The sequence below is a fragment of the Microchirus variegatus genome (genome assembly GCF_963457635.1).
Source record: "Microchirus variegatus genome assembly, chromosome: 7".
NCBI classification, from domain to species: domain Eukaryota; kingdom Metazoa; phylum Chordata; class Actinopteri; order Pleuronectiformes; family Soleidae; genus Microchirus; species Microchirus variegatus.
In genome coordinates, this window is record NC_139808.1 from 5,826,390 (window position 1) to 5,848,316 (window position 21,927).

At 39.4% G+C, this 21,927-nt stretch overlaps 3 protein-coding genes across 3 annotated transcripts; all 3 read right to left on the reverse strand.

Annotated features, from left to right (window-relative positions):
• Window positions 1-887: 887 nt before the first annotated feature.
• aurka (aurora kinase A) lies at window positions 888-5,176 on the reverse strand (the record flags this gene model as incomplete). The annotated part of the gene is made up of 7 exons (XM_083892881.1): window positions 888-1,070; window positions 1,962-2,136; window positions 2,274-2,422; window positions 2,626-2,764; window positions 3,576-3,767; window positions 3,961-4,337; window positions 5,114-5,176. The coding sequence occupies 7 exons, from the start codon at window positions 5,174-5,176 to the stop codon at window positions 888-890; spliced, it is 1,278 nt and encodes a 425-aa protein (XP_083749007.1).
• Window positions 5,177-7,505: 2,329 nt separating this feature from the next.
• On the reverse strand, window positions 7,506-12,436 carry prelid3b (PRELI domain containing 3). Its single transcript, XM_083892463.1, has 6 exons — window positions 12,337-12,436; window positions 11,017-11,185; window positions 9,649-9,738; window positions 8,770-8,840; window positions 8,545-8,647; window positions 7,506-8,441 (listed from the first exon to the last, which is right to left on the reverse strand). The coding sequence occupies exons 1-6, from the start codon at window positions 12,366-12,368 to the stop codon at window positions 8,325-8,327; spliced, it is 582 nt and encodes a 193-aa protein (XP_083748589.1). The 5' UTR covers window positions 12,369-12,436; the 3' UTR covers window positions 7,506-8,324.
• Window positions 12,437-14,902: 2,466 nt separating this feature from the next.
• On the reverse strand, window positions 14,903-18,146 carry tubb1 (tubulin, beta 1 class VI; the record flags this gene model as incomplete). The annotated part of the gene is made up of 4 exons (XM_083892615.1): window positions 14,903-16,047; window positions 16,233-16,343; window positions 16,444-16,552; window positions 18,090-18,146. 4 exons carry the CDS (start codon window positions 18,144-18,146, stop codon window positions 14,903-14,905), a joined length of 1,422 nt encoding a protein of 473 aa, XP_083748741.1.
• Window positions 18,147-21,927: the final 3,781 nt, after the last annotated feature.

Here is a 21,927-nt window from a genome sequence, read left to right on the forward strand (position 1 = left end):
ACAAAACAGCATTGATCATTAAAATTTGAGGAAAAAACAAAACATGGAAAAAACAAAACATGGACAAAGTAAACCAGATAGACATCATCTTAACAGTCACTACGTGCATCACTGCGGACATTCAGGACCAGTCAATAATACGTTACTTGAACACAGAGCAGGGGTCATGGGTCGGACCACACCCATCATCACCACGGCACTTATTCCAAGTCCAGCTAAACATCTGTAAAGGGTTGTCGCACAGAAACCGTCCACAGACAAAAGCCACCTATCAAAAGTCAGCTTTTCCAAATGTGGGATGTGGTTAATGTCGTAGAAATCCATCCAATGAGGACCACAAACATGCTGGCAACACTTTCATTTACACCGACATGGACGTGTACTGGTCAGTGATATACTCCATGAATAGCAGAGACTGTTGGGCTGTTTCTTTTCAAACTCTGAGTCTGTGTGTCATAACAGAGACAACAAGCTACAAACAGAGGTGATGCTGAATCTGATACTTAGGCAGCGTGTTGTAGACAGGACAGACCGTCACAACACTAGCATCACAAATGTGCCAACTGACATCGCACACGTATGGAGTCAGTGTCAGAATTATGCTTGTATTAGTTCTTTCCTCTCCACCTCCCTAATTCAAGTAATACAATTTTTAAGAAAGCTCAATAAAACACATACATAATTACACAAAGACACTGAAATATTTACAGGCAAATGAATGCCACCAGTGAAATTAGGAAATCTGAAAAGGAGAAAAAAAAAAGAGGCTGGAACTCCTTGCAGACACAGCAACGTGAAGTGGAAGCCAAAGTAGCTGCTAAAAGCAGATTGTGATCAGCTGTAGTGACAGTGGTAGTCATGTTCCACACCAGCCAAAGCACAGCGGCTCACTGGCTGGACTCCTCAGGGTTCAGAGTTGTGGGCTTCTTGGTCGAGCATTCGACAACCCACGGGTGAGACAGGACTCCCTGGATGGGAAGTCTTTGCATTGGGTTGTGCTTTAATAGCTGGGCGACCAAGTGTTTGGCTCCCGCGCTGAAGTTGGACTGTGCAGGGTAAGTGTACTCCACCTGTACAACATAAACGCAAGAGAGTACGTGTGTTAGCCTCAGGCCACAGCACTGACCTCATCAAGCTGCTGTGGCTCAAACACATGTGAATCCACAAAAAACACTCTTTTGAGTTTGAGCTGCCATGTCGTATAAACCAATAAGCATAAAGCAGATTTAAGTAAAACCACAAGTTCGTAACTTAAAAAAGCTAAGCTTTCATACAACCAGTTATGAGAAACACTACGGTACTTTGGTTTAATCAACAAAAGGAACAGTTTTAGCCACAGTTTCCTATAAATAGTTGTTTGCAAGGAAATTTGAAGAGTAGTAAATGATGGATCGACACAGGAAGAGCCTTTTGAATGATTCAGGGTATATGCAGGTATCCTGAAGTTAATTTCAGTACCTTTTTAAGACCTTCTCAAAACACTGTAAGACCTTATTGCCACTTCAAGCCATAATCAGCAACACATATTTAACTTAGAAAACAGTTTTAGTTTGCAATTACATCTATAGAGGACAACCATACAAAAGGAACTCATCTCTCCAAAGGAGCTGGAAAGGAACAAAGCTGGAAAGAATAAATTAAACCAAAGGCAATGTTTATTAAAATAAACAGCACTTTGACTCAAGTAATCACAATTTTGGAGTTTATTAAAAAATTAGCGCCAGGAGGAGCGCGTTCGCTGTTGCAAGATGCGTAACATCACGTTACGCATGTACGCCTGGGCCCTGAGCCGATCTTGCAGAGCGAGCATGCCTGTGCATCGTTGTTTTTAAACATACTTTTTGCAGTCAAACTATGGACAAAATTAAATACCTCATGAAATCACAATTAAGACTTTTTAAGGGCCTTCATTTTCCCAAAATTGACAGGTTTTAATTACTCTTTAATCGTTGTTGCCTTACCCTCGATATCCTGCGGTAGGTATCCTCGTGGGTTTTCGCTTCAAACGGGGGACTTCCAACCAGGAACTCGTAGCAGAGGACACCCAGGCTCCACAGGTCCACCTTTTCGTCATGAGTTTTCCCCTCAATCATTTCTGGAGGCAAGTAGTCCAGTGTTCCACACAGAGTGGACCTCCTGTACGAGGCAGAGGTGATCGATTAATTACTTGATGTTAATTTATAGGTGGAATTAAGTAATCAACCATATGCAACCGAGATAGTGATTCCTCTCCCAACTTTAAAGATAATTCATATTAAAGTTTGTTCAAATACCTGGAGGAGGGCGTGTGGACAGACCAGCCAAAATCTGCAATCTTTAGCTCGCCGTTTGACCCAAGTAACAGGTTTTCTGGTTTGATGTCTCTGTGGATCACCTTCTTGGTGTGACAATAGTTGAGGGCATCTGCCAACTCCATGATGTACTAGAACGATACATGAACTATGGTAAGTGAAATTAGCGACAGCATCCTCCTTATTTTAAAACTTTCCATAAAGAAAAGAGTAAACAGTCTTAAAACATACATACTTTTATTAAAGATAATACATTGAGTTAAATTGCTGTAGTTTGATGGCAACAACTACAGTATATGACACAAACATTTTAAGATTATTCTGGCACACTTACTGTTGCACTTCTGTCCTCAGGAAAATGTCCACAGCGCTGTAGCTCACTGTAGAGTTCTCCCCGCGGTGCAAACTCAAGGATGAGATACACGCGAGCGGTGTCGTGGAAGTAACCATAGAGGCGCAAGATATTGGGGTGCCTGCAGGATGTTGATGAAGAATAGTCTGAGAAATTATGTTGTAATATCCAAAAAAAAAGCAAACACTGGCAGGACTGAATGGACAGCAACTACCCGAGTAGCTGCATTATATTAATTTCTCAATAAACACATTAAGAGCTTTGCTTTCTGCCAAGCAGCCGGTGGCACAGCGGAGTGGAGCAGAACTAGAATTTATAAGTGATGGTTTCTACATTAAATACATGCCTCAGTCTACCAGACGTGTGCTCAACTGGAGACAGTTATCAAACGTCACGGTTTTCACTTTTGAGACCACAGCTGTTGTATTACATGACCAAAACACCACATTTACACCGACTACATTTATTAAAAAGTTAACAATATGCCACACTCTTTAGTGCAACTGCTCGATTAAAAATCAGATTACACTTCATAAGTTATCTAGCATCAGCCCCATTCCACTCCTCAAAGTCAAAACAGTCATTCATAATGAAACCATTCTCGTAGTACAGATGTTATCTCATTATGCATGTCATGTGCCAGGCCATTGTCTCGTTTGAATTGACTGGAAAACAAATAAGCGACAAACAAAACTGAACCAAAAGGGTTTGCGTGTGTAAAAAATAAAAAGATGGTGACACGGCAATTTATGCATTTAATCTAGGGTCTGAAGACTGAAACACTTGTACCACAGGAACCTTCACAACAGGAATGTGAGGAACAGTTAACAGCAAATATGAAATTTACAAATACTAGCCCTTTAAATTGTTTCATTTCAACAACCTCTGACAAGGCCATATACAGTAATGCTTTAGATTTAATTGTAATTTACCTGAGGTGAGACTGGATCTCCACTTCTCTCCTCAGCTGGTGTTCCACCCCGGCCTTCTCCAGCTGCTTCTTGAAGAGCACCTTCAGGGCCAAGATGAACTTACTTTGCCTCTCTCTCGCCAGGTAGACGTTGCCAAATTTACCCTTTCCCAAGGGACGGCCAATGTCGAAATTTTCTAGGCTCCAGCGTTTCCTGTTGAGCAGCAACGTGCATAATTACTCACCAAAGCAACATCATTGTAATCAAATCAATAATGTGAAAAAATAACTGTAGCAAATCACACTTGAACATACTTTGATCCTGCAGCATCTACGGCATCATTCTTGGTAAGTTTGTCTAACAAACAGGGGGGAATAAACAATTTTTTTAGGAATCAAAATCACACACACTATTGACTGATCCATCTATGGTTGTGTTGTTATTACTTTGGTGCTTCTCTGGCTTTGCTGATTCTGTTGGTGGTTTAACCGTCTCCTGCTTCACAGTAGCTGTATTCATCCTAGTCTGGTTTTGCTGAGGACCAGGTTTATGCTGAGGTGCAGGATTTACATTTGGAGTCATGGGGTTCACATTCTGATCAGATGGCAGCGTGGACTTGATGGCGAGAGAGACATGAGATACCGGTTTCTGGTGGCTCACAGGCCGCTGAACGCGCAGGGGTCCATTTGACGCACTCAGGACCCGTTGGTGTGGAGCTGGTGCAACCACAGCCACATGAGAGTGTTGTGACACAGGAACCCGCTTTGGTCCTTCACTGCTGGACTGCAATGAAAAGACAGCACCATTTAATTGAGCCGACGTTCCCATGTGTAGCACAAACCCTAGAGATATGACAATATTTTGAACGTTTTACCACAGATTTATGAAAATGTAAGCATAAGTGGGATGGTGTTTGGTCATTAAAATACAATTTCAAAAAACATTAAACTGATTTCTTCAAGTCATTGTTTAATTTACAATATAGAAGGCCTTTTTTTTTTTTTTAAATAAGTGATAACTTATTTTGGCTACATTGCTCATGCCTAGGCAGCTCAGTGCCTACAAAATACACCCTGCCGATCACACCCAAAATTTAAATCAGTTGTTCCTGGTCCCATTGTGGACATTTCCTGAAAATTTCATCCAAATCCGTCTCTGAGTTTTCGAGGTTAGTTTGGTCACAAACGGACAGACAAACAAACTCCGGCAAAAACATAAACCTACAATTGGATAATCGATTAACAGGTTTACATGGTTCTCCCCCCCCCAATAATAGCAGCAAGTTTCAGTTTTTTCAGCTTCTTGAATGTAAATATTTTCTGGTTTCTTTGCGCCATATAACAAATAATCATTAACCAAATCATTTTGGTTTGTGGACAAAACAAGACATTAAAGAACATAATTTCAAGGTTTGAGAAACGCTGATCAATATCTTCCAACATTTTTTGAATTTTACATAACAAACAATTAATCAAAGAGAAAGTATTTGTTAATTGCAGTCCTATTCAGGACACCAAATTTTAGTTTCAACAGTTCCTTAACATTAATTATCCACTTACTTTCACGTCAGGCCTTTGGAGTTTTGTGTCCTTTTTCAGGCTGAGTCTTGCAGCAGAGTCCATATTCTGAAAAAAGAGAAAGCAGAGTTAATTTCTGAAATTAATGTTAAGGTAGGATTGAATAAATCTGTTATAATCCGTTGCAGACAATGTCTGTATGCACAAGCAGATATGTTACTGTAGCACAAGATCACAACAGGTGTCCCAATATGCATATGTGAAATTAGTGCACCCATGGCTTTATGATTGGAAACATTCGTCTGTTAGCCAATGATTTGTGGCTCTAAAAACGCCCCCTTGTGGGCAACAGTTTAAATGACTGAAATTGCTCCGAGGCGATAATAATGATTGACTTAATTAAAACGTGTTGCACATTGTATTGCCATTTGTCTCAACGGCCTAACGGCGAATAGATAAAGTACTGTCCTTTCCACGAAAGTGTTGCTGCCACTTCACCGCTAACGTTAGCAATAGCATACAATCACAGCGAAGCAACACAGCAACAACATTGTTGTCCGTGAGACAAGAGCACTTACCTAAATGTATTACTGTGCACTGACCGACAGCGACCCACGTCCACAAATATGTCCAGATTTAAATGAACACAAAGCAGCTCTCAAACAGGTACTTAGCCTCGCTAGCTAGCAGCTACGTCAGCCAGTTTAGCAACGCGACATACATACGAGTTCCTCTCTAACCCGGCTACCGCAGAGCCAGTCCTTTCAGTAGTAGGTTTGCCTCCGTGAAAACAACATATACTTTTAAAACTCCAAATAGATATAATACAACAGAAATAAGACGCAAAATATACACGCGACTTCCGAACCCCAGCGGAGACAGCTTTTTCTGATTTCAATTTCAAACGTCCCCGGTCAATGCCTTTAAATAAACCACGAGCTCCGATTGGCTGAGAGAATGCCCTACGTTCGATCTCATTGGTTAACAGGAAACGCCAACGGGTTACGCCATGACGTCAGAGGGCTAGCTAGCTAGCGAGAGATTGATAGTAATTCTTGAAAAAAATTGCAATAACTTCTTCATTAGCAAATGTTTAACAGAACATTATATCCCGAACGACATAATACAAATTCACAAAACTAAGAACTATGTATTTCAAATCCCCCATATACCCTAAAGAGACGTATTTCTAAAGTATGAATTACAACAAACAACATATCACTCCGACCCCTTTTTCAAGACATAACATTCGATTTAATTCTGAAAAACAGACAATAAACTCTGTTTAATTGCTGTTTTGTGTTTTACACACAAAAATAGAATAGTATCTCCTTTGGAAATGAATTCAAATTATACATGAAGTATTATTAAAAGATCTAAAGCCCAGAGATTATACAATATCATGAGAACTGTATTTTATGTTATGTGTTTATGTACTTTTCCCTCTGATGCTATTTGTACATTATTAGTCAAAACTACCATGTTTCATGGATACTGTAAAATTAAAAAAAGAGATAGGTAGATAGACAGACAGATAGATTCTCAAAGGAATAACTCAGGTAATAATTAAAAAATATATTTTATTTAACCATTCATTGAAGCATTTGTTATCTAGTCAATGAATTAAAAACAACATTTTATTAACTTTGGCCCAAACTTAAGTCAAGTGAAGACCTTATTTGCAGCATTGACATAATAATCTTCAACATCATTAGGCATGTCGACGTTGGATGTTTAACCTTTGTCCACCATGTGGCACCATGTGATATTTCCAGGTCAAACATGAGACGTCAGAGGATCCTTCAGTGTTTATACAGTACAAAGTTAGTCTCTGATGATATAGAGGAAAAATATACTTTCATACCTTTTAGTTAACAGTGACTATTGGAATGAGTACATTCAAATAACATCTCTTGATCAAACCTCCCCAAAGACAAATTGAGCCACTATTTTTGGCAGAATCACATGTACTTGACATTTCCATAGAGGCCTTTTTTGCTACTTGAAGATAAACCAACTAGTAATCTGGAATATCTACTCCCCGTTTTTAATGTATTGCCACATTCTGGAGAAGTGAGAACATTTCTTTTTCAGAGGTAACACGCTTGTGATATCACATTTCTCTCTGGTCAATCAGCACCACAACAAAACACTTAAAAATAAAAAGCTTCTCTGGATATACATTTCTGTCACAGGTTAGAAATCATGTAGTGAACATGAAGTTTTCTCCTTCACCACAAAAACAAAAACAACAACAAAAAAGACTGACCAAACTTTCCTTACTTAAAATATACCAAACACCTCCATCACCAGGTGTAGCAGCTTTTCTTTGTTAAAATAAGTTGATTTGTGAGTGCAAATAAGAGCCACTGCAAATGTCTCAGCTTTTACGCTGAAAGTACCCCGTTACAACTAAGTAACAAATGTTGTTCGATAAAACATGTTTTTACTGTAGCGCTTGTGTACATAACACAACCTAAGAGACATAAAACATAAATATGGCATATACCTTGACACCTTAACAACAATATTAGTTATTACATAATAACAAATATAGTATATATTCAGCTTTGTATTTAAATATTGGCATGTACAGTGTCTTGTTATTACTCAGGTCCTTTTTAAAGTCTTATTACCACCTCAGCGTGTAACACACTGTTTACCGACACCTGAAACCATTTCCGTGTGTACCCTTGACTCGCAGTGCACTTGTAACCCGTCGCGACACAGCATCGTCCTCTACCACCAAATCTTAACAGGTGAACTCCTCTGCATCACGTCTGTGCCGTTCGTGACACCACCGTTCTTTTTTTTCCCCTCTTGACTTTGCGATTGTGAACTCAAGAGTTCGTGCCGCTGGCATGACTTCCTGGCAATATAAGGTGTCATGGCAGCCGGGAAGGTTTTGTTTTTGGAAGAGGCCCGTCTTCTTTGGCACTTTTCAGATGTTTTCAGTTCATCCACAACCTCCGATTGCATCCCTGTCCATGTTATGCTTTTCCAAGCACACCGAGTCCACCACCCACATGTCCTCTCCATGTGTCTCTCATCGCTGTGGTCCTCCCAGACAGCTTTTCTTGAAAAAGCCTGCCCAGAATCCCTTTATGATGCACAAGCTGCTAAATAACATAAGGAATTAAATAATACAAAGATGCAGAGCACCTTTAAACAGCAGCTGAGCATCAAAAAGGGAAGCTGGTTGCACTGGTGTGAAGTTCCTCTCAGACTCCATTTGAATAGACAGTTATAGGTGTCATTTCTCAGTGACTGCAGCAGCCATTGGAGTACGCATGGTCCCCCGTGCTGTGGCCGCCAGCTCCTCAATTTCAGCATTCAGTCGCCTGATTACCCACTCCATGGCTTCACGGCCCTAATCAGGAACAAAATACAATAAAGTATTAATTTACAGGACTTTTGTCATGTGGAAACAGACCTAATTCCCACTCAGCATGCAGTTTTAACTGTTTGCTTACCTTGCCAGCATTAGAAGAGATGCTGCTGGCCATAACTCCCTCCAGATAACTACTGAGACTGACTCCTTTTACAGAGATGATCGCCTCTTGAGTCAGTATTGTTCTGAAAGAACAAAGGATTATCAAAAATGAATACATTTAACCTCATTTTCTCACAAATGAATCAAGAGATGTGAGCTCTTAAGATAGGGAAGCATCACTGTATAGTCAACAGTAAAAACGTACTTCTCTGGATCCTGAGGGTGTGGTTTGTATGTCAACTTCTCATCCACGGAAACCATATTTGTAAAAGTGATCTGCAGACAAAATGTGAGAAAACACAAGTTAGTAAATGTTAAGAGCATGTCACGTCACAGGCCAAAAGTGAGAACAAACAACCACTGTCAATGTTCCTTGTTGGAAAGAGAACGAGTAGGACTTCATTCCAGTGATGCCGCACATGCTGACTTTATTAAATATGTTCTGTCAACTGAAAGTCACGAAAACTGGATCCACATGGATGTTTGTTGCTGACAAACCTTAAACAGAACAGGTAACAACTGGAAGGTCTGGTAAGACGAAATGGTTTCAGTTTGTAAGAGTTATATCACACTGAAACTCAGAACAGAGTTCTCATCTTCCAGACAATGTCATGTCTTACACTCTTAGAAATAAAAGTGCTAAGTAGAACCAGGTTCTTCGGCTTGTCCTCATTGGAGAACCCTTTTTGGCTCCAGGTAGAACCTTTAGAGGGTCCCAGAGGGTAAAGGGTTTTCAAAGGGTTCTCTAGATCAAAATGATTCCTAGTGGAACCATTAGTGTTACCAAGAACTCTTGAAAAACCCTTTGTTCGGTAAAGGGTTTTTCAGAAGCAAATGGTTCCAGGTAGAACCTCAGCCCTTGTAGAACAACACTTTTGGAACCCTTATTTCTAAGAGTGTATGATTATTCTATTTCACTGCTAGTACATCAAGGTAAGATGGAATCTTACTCAGTATTGAGTGACTCAATAATTGCACTCTTTATAAGCTGCATATTATGTACACTAACATTCAAGTATATGACCAACAAAACTCTACGTAAGCCCAAACAAAGGGCAGAATCATTTCATGAGTAAGTGCTCACATTTGTGGACTGAAGTTCAAAGGTTTTCTCTTTGGGATCCACCACCGAGTGCTCCTGAATATATGTGTACGTTCGTGAATTGCCAATGATCTGAAAAGAACAGGAAGAGAAAAACTTATTAAGACAATATGCAATTAATTCTTATCTGAGCAGCATTTTAGCTTTGAAATGACACCTTTATTGACTGATGGAATTATTTATTATAATATTTATTGTTAGCTTTTGGCTGATTTAATTCACACACTATTAAATCCATTGGAAGAGAACAGCTGAACACAACTGAAACAGCACTTTATCTCTCTTCTGTTGACTTGTTTGTTTTTTATCTTTCTACAGTTGCACTGTTTTTGTTTGCTATCTGTACTTTGTGTCTTTGTTTGCTGTCCACCAACCTGCCAATGTTGAACAGATGAAAACAAGCCTTGGGCTATAATCCGACATAGTTTCACATAATGCTATATATGTCCATTAATATGTACTGTCCCTATTTCTAAATAAATCAAATACAATTGACATTTGAATCTTAACTTGCACCTAAACAACACAAGACACTCTACTTCTTCAGCTGTTAAAAGTGTTGATGTAAAGTTTGTAATCTGTTCCCTCCAATATTTGAATATCTCTCTGTTCCACTAGATTAAGCTTGAAAGGGATGCGGAGGAGTTTGCTAACAGTCTTCATCCACTTTATATGAATACATCTGAGGCTCAAGGCTGATTTGCCTTGGCACAATCTGATTAAGGGTTAAGTTAATATGCTATCAATCACTGGGACAGTCTGTGTCTGTCTGTCCTTGAGAGTTTAAGGGGACATTCATTGACAGCAAAGGTCACTGGTTAAAGGATAGATTACACAGGACAAAGTCACAGGACATTATCTTTCTCCAGCGTTATAGTTACGGCATTCAAACAGTGAAACTCTATCACTGACTGAGATCCACGAGCCTTTGTCACTACTCTGCATTGTAGTAACCTCCAGTTTTAACTGAGCCAACACAGATGGAAAGTTACATCACACGGGATCACGAGTTTAACCTCACACTCTGTACAAAACGAGCTATGGCACAAAGCCACAAACTTGTACTTGTTCCAGTGAGCAAGACACACTCAGACACAAATAGCCCTCGCAGGTTAAGGTCACGCTCACCGGCTGAAAAGCATTAGCATGCCGACTGAACTGACCGAAGCTATAACTGGTTTCACGTGTAGCGTCAGACTTCTGAAGTAGTGTGAAGCCAGTGAATCACCAGCAGAAGCTGCCATGTCAGGTCATGTGTTTCTCCATTCAGTCACATGGCAACATAATGCAGCAAGTAACGTCAGACCACTGACCAGTTCTACTGTTAAAAAAATAGACTTAGATACTCACAGATTTTACTATAGATGGAAGGCCCCACTCTGTACTGAGCAGTCGTTTACTGTGGAGACGTCCCTGTTTGTCGACGCCTCTGTCCAACACATCCACTCCGATCACACTAGGATTCATGGGGTTCGGGTACTTCTGCATGGCAGCCTTGGTCACCGTGTCCCAAGGATGACTGTTGAAGGTTAAAGGGGAAAATAAAGAAGATGAATGCCGATACAAAAACACACTCACTGACAAACTATACAAAACTACCTTGCTTAGACAGTTTTAAGGAAAACATGATTTCAAGTGAAAACAAATAAAGTGAACATCAAAAAATGACTGCCCTTCATTCTTTACAACAAAGAACCTTTGTTAAGTAGTAAAATATGCATGTATACAAAGACAACTGCTGTTTAAGTTCAAGTCAGACACGTTTCTTCTCTACACTTAAATTTTCCTTTATTATATTTATATGACAGTGACTAATTTAAAAAGCCTACATTCAGATTTTTACCAGACTTGATTAAATATGATCAGTAAAACGGTTCAAGTTGACCAGCAACAAAGATAAATCATCAGTAGTGATAAATAAAATATCACATACAGCGTTTAGTTTTGCAGAGTTTACTCACAAGAGAGTACTCCTTAATACTGAATTATGATTTTTAGCACAGGAGTTTTCACTTAAATTTGACAGTATTATTTACCACTAGTTATAATCACAACATGAATTAAGTCGCACTAAATGTCATTCTATTCTGTCTCATTATCTTGCTGTACTGATACATAAGTATAAAGAGTATCAATGAGTATAAATACTTAGAAATAGAAGTTAAAGATAATCATTTAAGGCTTCAAAATAAAACTTTCAAAGTGACATTTTCCTAATAAAGTAATGTAATTTTTGCTGTTAATTAATCGTAATCACACACAATACTTCAGCATCAATCGAAATGCGAATCCAACGTGGATGTGGATGGTTGTCAAGGTGACGCACCGGCGTTTGAGAAGTGACGTAGCCGCCTACGTCAGCATGTAGGGGAAAGGTCTTGCGCAGGGGGGCGGGACCTGACCGCCCGCTTACGCAATTTTCCCCCTCGGATTGTGAATGAATAGAGCGCTCTTCGCACGTTCATTCCATTTTTTTTTGCGTAATTTTATGAAAATAAGCACGGCGTTATGACTTATAAATATATTCTACAGTTGCATACAGTTTAAAATGCTTCAGTTTCCTATATAAACTACACTCATACGACGCCGGTCGAGCAGTCGAAGACATCACGGCCGGTATACGCTACGACTATACGTCGTTGCGTGTGGGCGTGTAAATAGAATACTCACTGGAATATGTGTTCGGAAGTCCAGATTTTCATGGTTGCGCTGAGGTTTTATCGGAGCAGCTGAGCGACGCCGCGGTCGGTTCCGTTGCTAAATACCGGCGAGTGAAGGCGTCGCTGTCACCGAGTGAACCGAAGGCAAGTCTCCTCCCCCCCCCCCCCCCCCCCGCGCTGAAGTGGAGCAGTCACATGACGGTGTGTGACGCTCTTCCGGTAGTGTGCAGCATGTCTGAGGCATGGTCGGACTCCACCATGTACAGTTGAATGAGAGCTCGCTTAATTCAAATCACACGTCGAGAAGAACGACAAAACACGAACAAACACGTGATTGTAGCTGAACAGGCATAACTTTACAAACGTGTGACGAAAACACATGTGTGTGTATTAAATGTCTTCAGCACAGTGAAGGTGAGTAGTTGTCCTGTGTAACCTTGAAAGAATGACATTGAGCAGTGTTATGACTGGTCAGTCATAATGTCATGTGTAATTAGTTTTGTATACAGACCACATCAGCAGCTTTATACTTTTACTCTGGATGACAATAAAGTCAATATTGTACATTTTTACTGCACTGAATCAACTTAAAGATTTGGCTACAAGCACTTTCTACTATGATTTCTGTAATAATCATAGTAGTAAAAAAAACCACTTAACAATTAATAAATGTTATGTTAATAACTATAATAACATGGATGGTATAGTGGTTAGCACTCTTTTCTTTGAGCAAGAAGGCCTAGGTTCACGACCCAGTTGCAACAAAGGTCTCCAGTTTCCCAGTCAGCTTTCGCTCCAGTGCCCACTGTGACCTTCATGTGGAGGATAGAGTAGTAGAAGGTGGATGGATGGATGGATAACAACAACAATAACAATAATACACGTGCAAATAGGCAGGGTTTGCTCCATTTTGAAGTATGAAATACTACTACTACTACTATACTATTGTACTCAGACCATTTATAGTCAAATGAATTCAAGGGAAATGGTGGGAGTGTCCTCCTTGACAGAGAAGGAACTGGACCTCTGCTAGAAAGAAAGAGCTTAAAGGGGAAATAAGTAGTTTATAGTGCCATCTAGAGGAGAGGCTGAAATTTACAACAAAGACCTGCTGCTCTGCTCACCCCCTCCCTTCCCTGAGCGCTACGGTATCCGCAGCTGGTCAAATGTCGTCCTCGTCGTCTTTCTCTGTGTCAGCAGATGAGGTTCGTGAGGTGAGGGAGAGGGCGATCTACCGCGGCCGTAGCAGACAAAGCGGAGAGAGAGGAGGCGGGACTTACGCTACAAGTAAAGAGACGCTTGATTTGTTCTCTCGCGTTTGACCTTACAGGCTCCGGTAGAAACATGGCGTCTCGCTGCTAACAGTGGCTATGCAACCGCGGTCCGCGGTCATGTTATTTAACATGACTTTTTGAAACACTACGAAAATGAAACAAAAACTATTATACAGTGACTAGACAATGCAGGAGCACATAATATGTATAAAAAAGTGGATTTTGGGTTATATAAACCCATAAATACTACATATTGTACCTTTAAAAACAACACATTGAATTGCGAATTACAATTTGACCAATTTCCGACTCTAAACATTATTGAAATGTAATAATGGGGGAAACAAATCCCCACTCTTTGGTTGAACTGGTCAGAATAAGTATTCCATGTGCAACCCTGAGACAAGGAAGTGTTTGAGTCAGAAATAAGTCAAAAGGTGAATGTAGGTTGCTGGCTATCATATGTCTGAACATAAATGCTGAACAGGCACTGCCGGCATGACAGCTGTTACATAATGATTTATGTAATGGTTTTATTGCCCATGTTAAGTCAAGTCTGATAGTTTTGATACATTTAGTTAGACATTAACTTCATGCAGAGCTGGAATTTTGTGTTTCTTCATTCTTTACTATCTCAACTACAATTCTCTCTATGGTGCAATACTGTCTGTCACTGTAAACCTAGATTCACTCATGGGTTACATTCTGTATTATCTCCTTTTCCCCAGTCTATATATGAGTCTGCTCCATTTTATTGCGCTCCTGCGAGGACATGGTGCTTATCTCAGAGGGCAGACACGCTGGCCAAGTCATGTGTAATCTGTTTGTAGCAGACGTGTAACAGTGGGAGGAAACGGTGACAGTGACCAATGGTATCACTGTCACTGTGCTGTCAAAGTGCTGTCCATCACTTCCTGTCGTTGAATTCCGTTTAACTTAAAATGGTAAAACTGAGAGAGGGTAGTTGTTTTCAATGTTTTAATCAATGTACTGTCATTTGTCAGAAATCATACTTAAAAAAAAAAAAAGAATTAGCATGATAACTTACACACAAATCATCCAATACAATATTTTGTGTAATAATTTGAATGGCTGTGCATCAGAAAGATGATGATGAATTTTCAACATATACTATACATGCAAAAAAAATATACAATACATAAAAGACAATAAGCACCACTATTGTTTAATACTATGGTTTCTAAATCAACCAACATGCGTTACAAAATAAAAGTCAATCAACAATGCATTTTTTTCCCCATCCTCAAACCTACACACTACACTGTAAACCCCATGTCTCTTCTAATCATCTACAGTGTCTTCAATTGTTTCCATCACTCTTTCCAAATAAGATTCCGTTTGAGACGGAACATTTGTTGTTATTTGTGATGAGGGCCCCTCCTCTTCCACCTCCTCTGCCTCTGATTCTAGATCAGCGGTGGCATCTTGATACTGCTGGTACTCCGACACCAGGTCATTGAGGTTGTTCTCTGCCTCGGTGAACTCCATTTCATCCATACCTTCCCCTGTATACCAGTGAAGAAAGGCTTTCCGTCTGAACATCAGGGAGAACTGCTCGCCCACACGACGGAATATCTCCTGAATGGCTGTGTTATTGCCGATGAAGGTGGAGGCCATTTTGAGGCCTCGCGGTGGGATGTCGCACACGGCGACCTTGACGTTATGTGGGATCCAGTCCACAAAGTAGTGGCTGTTTTTCTGCTGGATTGCGAGCATTTGTTCATCTACCTCTTTGGTGGACATTCGACCACGGAAGACACCTGCAACGGTGAGGTAGCGGCCCCTCCTTGGGTCACACGCCGTCATCATATTGCGGGCGTCAAACATCTGCTGCGTGAGCTCAGGTACAGTGATGGACCTGTACTGTTGGCTGCCACGGGCTGTCAGGGGGGCAAAGCCGGGCATGAAGAAGTGGAGGCGAGGGAAAGGCACCATGTTGACGGCCAGCTTCCTCAGGTCTGCATTGAGCTGTCCAGGGAATCTCAGGGACGTCGTGACCCCACTCATGGTCATGGAGACCAAGTGGTTGAGGTCCCCGTATGTTGGCGTGGTCAGCTTCAGTGTACGGAAGCAGATGTCATAGAGGGCCTCGTTGTCGATGCAGAAGGTCTCGTCCGTGTTCTCCAGGAGTTGGTGAACCGAGAGGGTTGCATTGTATGGCTCCACCACCGTATCAGAGACTTTGGGAGAGGGCATGATGCTGAAGCTGGTCATGATGCGGTCAGGGAACTCCTCTCGGATCTTGTTGATAATGAGGGTTCCCATGCCGGAACCGGTGCCACCCCCCAACGAGTGAATCAGCTGGAAGCCCTGAAGGCAGTCGCAGCTTTCGCTCTCATTCCTCACTCTGTCAATCACCTGCTCGACTAACTCGGCTCCCTCTGTGTAGTGGCCCTTCGCCCAGTTATTCCCAGCTCCTGAGCTCCCTGTAAGATCAGAATAAAGACCCAGAATAGGCTCAATTCTAGCAGTAGTTGTAGCAATTTTCGATGCCATTTCTTTTATCCAACAATGCCATGTTTTGTATTCAATGCACTAAATATGACAGTGCCATGAATGTATCTTACAATCATCCAGTCAACAGCATCTATATGATTATTATTTGTCTCACCATAGATGAAATTGTCCGGCCTAAAAAGGTCCCCGATGCGGCTTCCTCTGACACTGTCCATGGTGCCAGGCTCCAGGTCAACAAGCAGACCTCTGGGCACATATTTACCACCTGGAGAAACAATGGAGATTATTATCAATGCAGCCAGAATGTAGACCCAAATGTTTTACCCAAATGAGCATGTTGTTGTGTATATACTATTTTTTTTTACCATGTGCCTCATTGAAGTAGACATTGGCCCTCTCCAGTTGGACGTGGCTGTCTCCCACGTACATGCCTTTTGCATTGATCCCATGTTCTTCACTGATCACTTCCCAGAACTGTGAAAAGTCACAGAAAAACGTTATCGGTACAGTAAATTATAATTTTAATAATCCTCCTCTTTGATCAGGGCATTAATACAATAGTTTGATTCCTGAGTTGTAGTTTTTGGCGTTCTACGTTTCAATCAAGCCGAGTCCATTTCATTGATATAAACACAGTTTGCCCCGAAGGGCCTTACAGTCTATACAGCAAATGACAACCGTTATCCTTAGACCCTCACATCAAGTGAGGAAAAACGCCACAAAAAACCCTTTTACAGGGGAAAAATTGGGAGAAACCTCTGGAAGAGCCTTCTCCCAGGACAATCTGACATGCAATAGGTGTCACAACATAACATCACATTTACAAAGATTGGAAAATACCACAAATTGCAGCAGAAGTGAACAGAAGAGATATGTTAACTATTAAAAATAAACTTGTGTTAATATTAATATCGATATGAATGTTATTGAAAATGAACTCAAGGCTATGGGTCACTATTTCCACTCAATCCCAGGGAAATGGAAACACAATAGTGCAGGTTTTGCCAGATTGTGTGGTCTCATCTGAAGTATTTGGCGACCAAAGACGATGCCAAACAGAACAAAACCACAACTACTGTGGAGGTCCAGTACACTCTTAGAAATAAAAGTGCTAAGTAGAACCATATAAGGTTCTTCGGCTTGTCCTAATAGGAGAACCTGTTTTGGCTCCAGGTAGAAACTTTTTATAAAGGTTCCACCTGGAACCCTTTTTGGAGGGTCCCACCAAGAATACCCTTCAAAACCCCTTATCCAGGAAAGGGGTTTTAAAGGGTTCCCTGGATCAAAATGGTTCTTACTGGAACCATTAGTGTTACCAAAGATAAACCCTTTCTTCGGGAAAAACAAATGGTTCCAGGTAGAACCGCAGCTCTTGTAGAAGAACCCTTTTTGAACCCTTATTTCTAAGAGTGTAGAAGGAATCTATGCACCTTAATATTCTTGTTAATATTCTTTACACACTTCAATTCAATATCTTTGAAATGACTCCTGTACCAGCTGAGTACATGCTAAAATGCTTAAAACACACGATTTACTTAAAACATTTAAAACCTTAAAAGACATACACCTTTTTCAGCATTTTCAGACTATATCATGATGCTTCAGCCTTTGCTATATTATCGTATAGTTCCATAGTTCCTCTCTCTTGTTCTATGGCTGCCATGATTAAAAAAAAAAAAGTCCCACCCACGCCAGTCTGACTTTGGCCCTTATCTTTCCCCTTAATGCTTGACAGGGAACACCCACTGTCAGTCACAACTGTTGTTGGCAACATGCAAATGATGAGAACACGTCAAATTATTATTTAATCATAATTAAAAGACAACAAATAAAATAAAATAAATAGCAATTACTTTCATTCTCTAAACAGTATTTAATCTTCTCCATATAATAGACATTTAGATGTGGTGCCTGGCACTGACAGAACATATCTTAACATATTTTAACACAAAGTAAAGCATAATGTGTATTATCACCATAAAATAGAGGATAAGGAAGTTCATTTTGTTACCTTTGAGCCGATCTGGTTGCCACATTGGCCAATTTGCAGATGTACAATTTCACGCATTATGGTGGGGCTATAGTGCAAAGAGCAAAGAGCAGCTGGGGTTTCTGATAGTGGAAAATACTAGCAGTCTTTTATACAGCACCAGTAGTGATGTCATTAGGGCGTCTTCCTAGCTGCCACAGGCCCCCCCCACACCATTTCTGTATCTTAATGTTGAACAATATTCACTGTCAATTATATTATTTTTTTATATATGTTTTTACCTTGTTTTCTGTAATTATTTGGTAGGTCCACAATATTCAGTACAATATTGTATAGTCTGTGTCATGTGTACATTGCTGTACATGAAGTTATATATATATCATATCATCAAAATTTAAATTATGTAAAACAATTATTAGAAATATATTTGCTTTAGGAAACCATAGTTTCAAGTTGAAAAACATCTAGAACATTTCTATATATTTTTTTAGCGAAAAAGATATGATTATCAGTTACACACATACATTTCAAACAGGCTGTTCTCATGTCTCTGAATGAAATGTTTTTAAATATGAAGTAAAACATTTTAAAAGAAACTTCACAATATTATTCTCAAACCTATTACCCTCTCACAGTAGGATTTTGACAATATGTTATATTACCAACAAAAAAACTTGATGATCAATACTTATTTTAGGTATTACGTCAGTATATGTGTAGGTATTGGTGTTTTGGACATTGTGAGTGAGGGATGCTACCATCTAGAGGACCAACACAAGCATAACATGACACTTCAGATTGTTGACTGATTATAAAATCATACCACTTGTTTGTGCTATTAAAGCCTCAATATGCACAACTGCTTATGACAATACCAGGATAGTCATATTGCCGTTTATACGTTTATGTAAATATGTTTATGTGGTCCAAAGCGTACATGACCTATACCCTGCATTTTACATCAAGTATTAAAAGTGTGTGCCACACTTATTCAGGATTATATATTGATTTATAGTTTTCTGGGTTTGTTCAACAGTTTAATACTACACTTTAAATTCTCAGTTTATGCCATAGCTGCCTGTTCATGTGAATCTCATTTCTCAACATGTTAATAATTCCCCCCAACAATTGCCTGCTAACATCACAAGTGACCAAATACATAAAGGTTGCATGCATAATCTGTTTTTAATATGTGTTTTGTGTAGATATACACAACATCATACTAGAAATCACAAAAGGGCATTAATTAGTCAGCATTCTTTAAACGTAGATCATATATTCACAAGTACAACATTCAAACCTGATGCTGTATCGGTCTACCTGACAAAGTAATCCAACACAACAAAAACTAATAGCAAAAAAATTGTTAAGATAACCTAAAGACCATGTTTTAAAATGAAAAGCATAACACCCTGACTGCAAAAGCTCACGAAAAGGTCAATTTATGTCTTGAAGCACAACTCGGAGAAGCTGCGAGCAGAACCCAGCTGGATCTACGGCTGCACCCGGACTCATGAGGTACAGCTCATCACCATCGGAAGTGTAATAATCAGTTATATATTAAAATAATTTCTAAAAATTAACAGATAACAAAATGTCAATGAGCATAACAATTGTCTTGGATATTGTAATTACGCTATGTCCGAAAGGAAAAATATACTGAACAATAAAGGGCCAAGGATGGAGCCTTGTGGGACACCACATGGTCAGGGGGACCACAAAAAAAGAAGCATTAACAAAGACATAATGAGAATGTTCCACTTGAGTGTTCTTAAAAGACATCAGCTCTGCGTTAAGTTTTCTCTAAAAGAAAAAGAAAAATGGTCTAAACCAATCAAATCAGAAGTGTCAGGTCTACATTTCTTCAGGTCACAAACATTCCTGACACTTAAATGAAGTAATATGTACATGAAGACGTAAACATATGGAGTCCTGTCCATCTTTGGAGCCACATAACTTATGCAGGCAGGTTTCCTCAAGCATGAACTACATAAAATATTAAATATCTAAATTACTAAACATTGTTTAACTATAGTAATTTTCTAAAAAAACAATGGAAGGACAAGGTCTACATAATTCTGTATTTTGTTTCAATGTAGATTTTTCTCCACTTTGTAAGAGACTGGGTATAAACAGCAATGAAGTGTCAACAGTTGTCTTTTTGTAGTTCTTACATTCCATCAATGCAACAAACTATTGTTATTTTATATGGTAAACCTGTATCAAATATGTTTTGCGGCTCCAGATTAATTTTATTTGGGTGGAGAGGGAACAAAAATGGCTCTTTTTATACTAAAGGTTGCAGACCCCTGGGCTAGGGAATGCATTATGTATATGAGGATCCTCACTAGGAGTGCTGTGTGTGTGTGTGTGTGTGTGTGTGTGTGTGTGTGTGTGTGTGTGTGTGTGTGTGTGTGTGTGTGTGTGTGTGTGTGTGTGTGTGTGTGTGTGTGTGTGTGTGTGTGTGTGTGTGTGTGTGTGTGTGTGTGTGTGTGTGTGTGTGTGTGTGTGTGTGGTAGGTTGCAGGTTGCAAAAAATTTTGGGTCAATTTTTTTTTTTCAAATGTTGGGTCAATTTTTTTTTTTTATTTTGGGTCATTTTTTTTCTTCAAATTTTGGGTCATTTTTATTTTTTTATATTTGGGTCAAATTTTTTTTTTTTTTTTTTTGGTCAATTTTTTTTTTCAAATTTTGGACGACAGTATAGTATGACATTTTTGTCAAATTTTGGACCTAAAAGTTTGGGTCAATTTTTTTTTCAAATTTTGGATGATATAGTATAGTATGACATTTTTGTCAAATTTGGACCAAAAATTTTGGGTCAAATAATTTTTTCAAATTTTGGGTACATTTTTTTTACAAGTTTTGGACGACATAGTATAGTATGACGTTTTTGTCAAATTTTGGACCAAAAGTTTTGGGTCAATTTTTTTTTTCACATTTTGGACTACAGTACAGTATCATGTTTTTGTCAAATTTTGGACCAAAAATTTTGGTCCATTTTTTTTTCAAATTTTAGACAACATAGTATAGTATGATGTTTTTGTTAAAATTTGGACCAAAAATAAAAAAAAAATCGAAAAAGTTTTCCAGCCCTTTTTGCTCTGGGGCTCCACCTGCAGACATTTTATGGTACTGCAACCAGTAGTTCTATATAGATGTCATTCATGAAGTAGATATTTGTAATTGTGTTGATGTATAATGTGGAAATGCTGGTCCTCACTTTGTCAGCAACCCAGTCCTCAGTACGCAGCAAGTACAAGAATGTGTGTGTGTGTGTGTGTATGTGACATCTGGATTGTTTTATTCTTAAAGGTTTATCAGAATTGAAAAAAAAACTTTGACCAACACTCTTTGAGTTCATGAAAAAAAAAAAAACTTCAGTCATGGAAACCCAAATGTTGAAAAGTAATCTGGTGTTCACTATGGACTTTAGGGCATTAAAAAAAGAAAACAGAATCGATTTAATATTAAAGACAATTGCCCCATATATTGATAATCCAACTATTGTTGCTTGGAAGAAATTAGCATAACATGTCAACCTTCGCTGTACCTGACCTGAATTTGTTTTAGTATTTGTGCACTTCATGCACAACTAATGCTCATATTTATATTGATGAGTTTATTATTTATTTAATTATCAGTTTTTCAGTATGACTGATAAATGTATTTTGGGTGCACATAAACTGATAATCATTTTGCTTCAAAGAGGGCGTCTCTCCCCTTCTGTACCTCTACTTCGTGACGCTCCGGGCAATCATGTGATTCGTCCCTGCGTCAAGCGACAACAAGGAAGGAACCGGAAACACTATAACCTTAACTTCAATCTAAAAGCGTCACACGGTTGCAAAGATCATGGC

What these genes read in the sequence shown, in the direction of transcription:
- prelid3b (XM_083892463.1), bottom strand. Translation starts at nt 12,368, where the DNA reads ATGAAAATCTGGACTTCCGAACACATATTCCA. An exon ending in ACTTCCGAACACATATTCCA is followed by an intron (nt 11,186 to 12,336) that starts GTGAGTATTCTA and finishes AACCTTCAACAG; the next exon opens with TCATCCTTGGGACACGGTGA. An exon ending in TTCCATCTATAGTAAAATCT is followed by an intron (nt 9,739 to 11,016) that starts GTGAGTATCTAA and finishes TGTTCTTTTCAG; the next exon opens with ATCATTGGCAATTCACGAAC.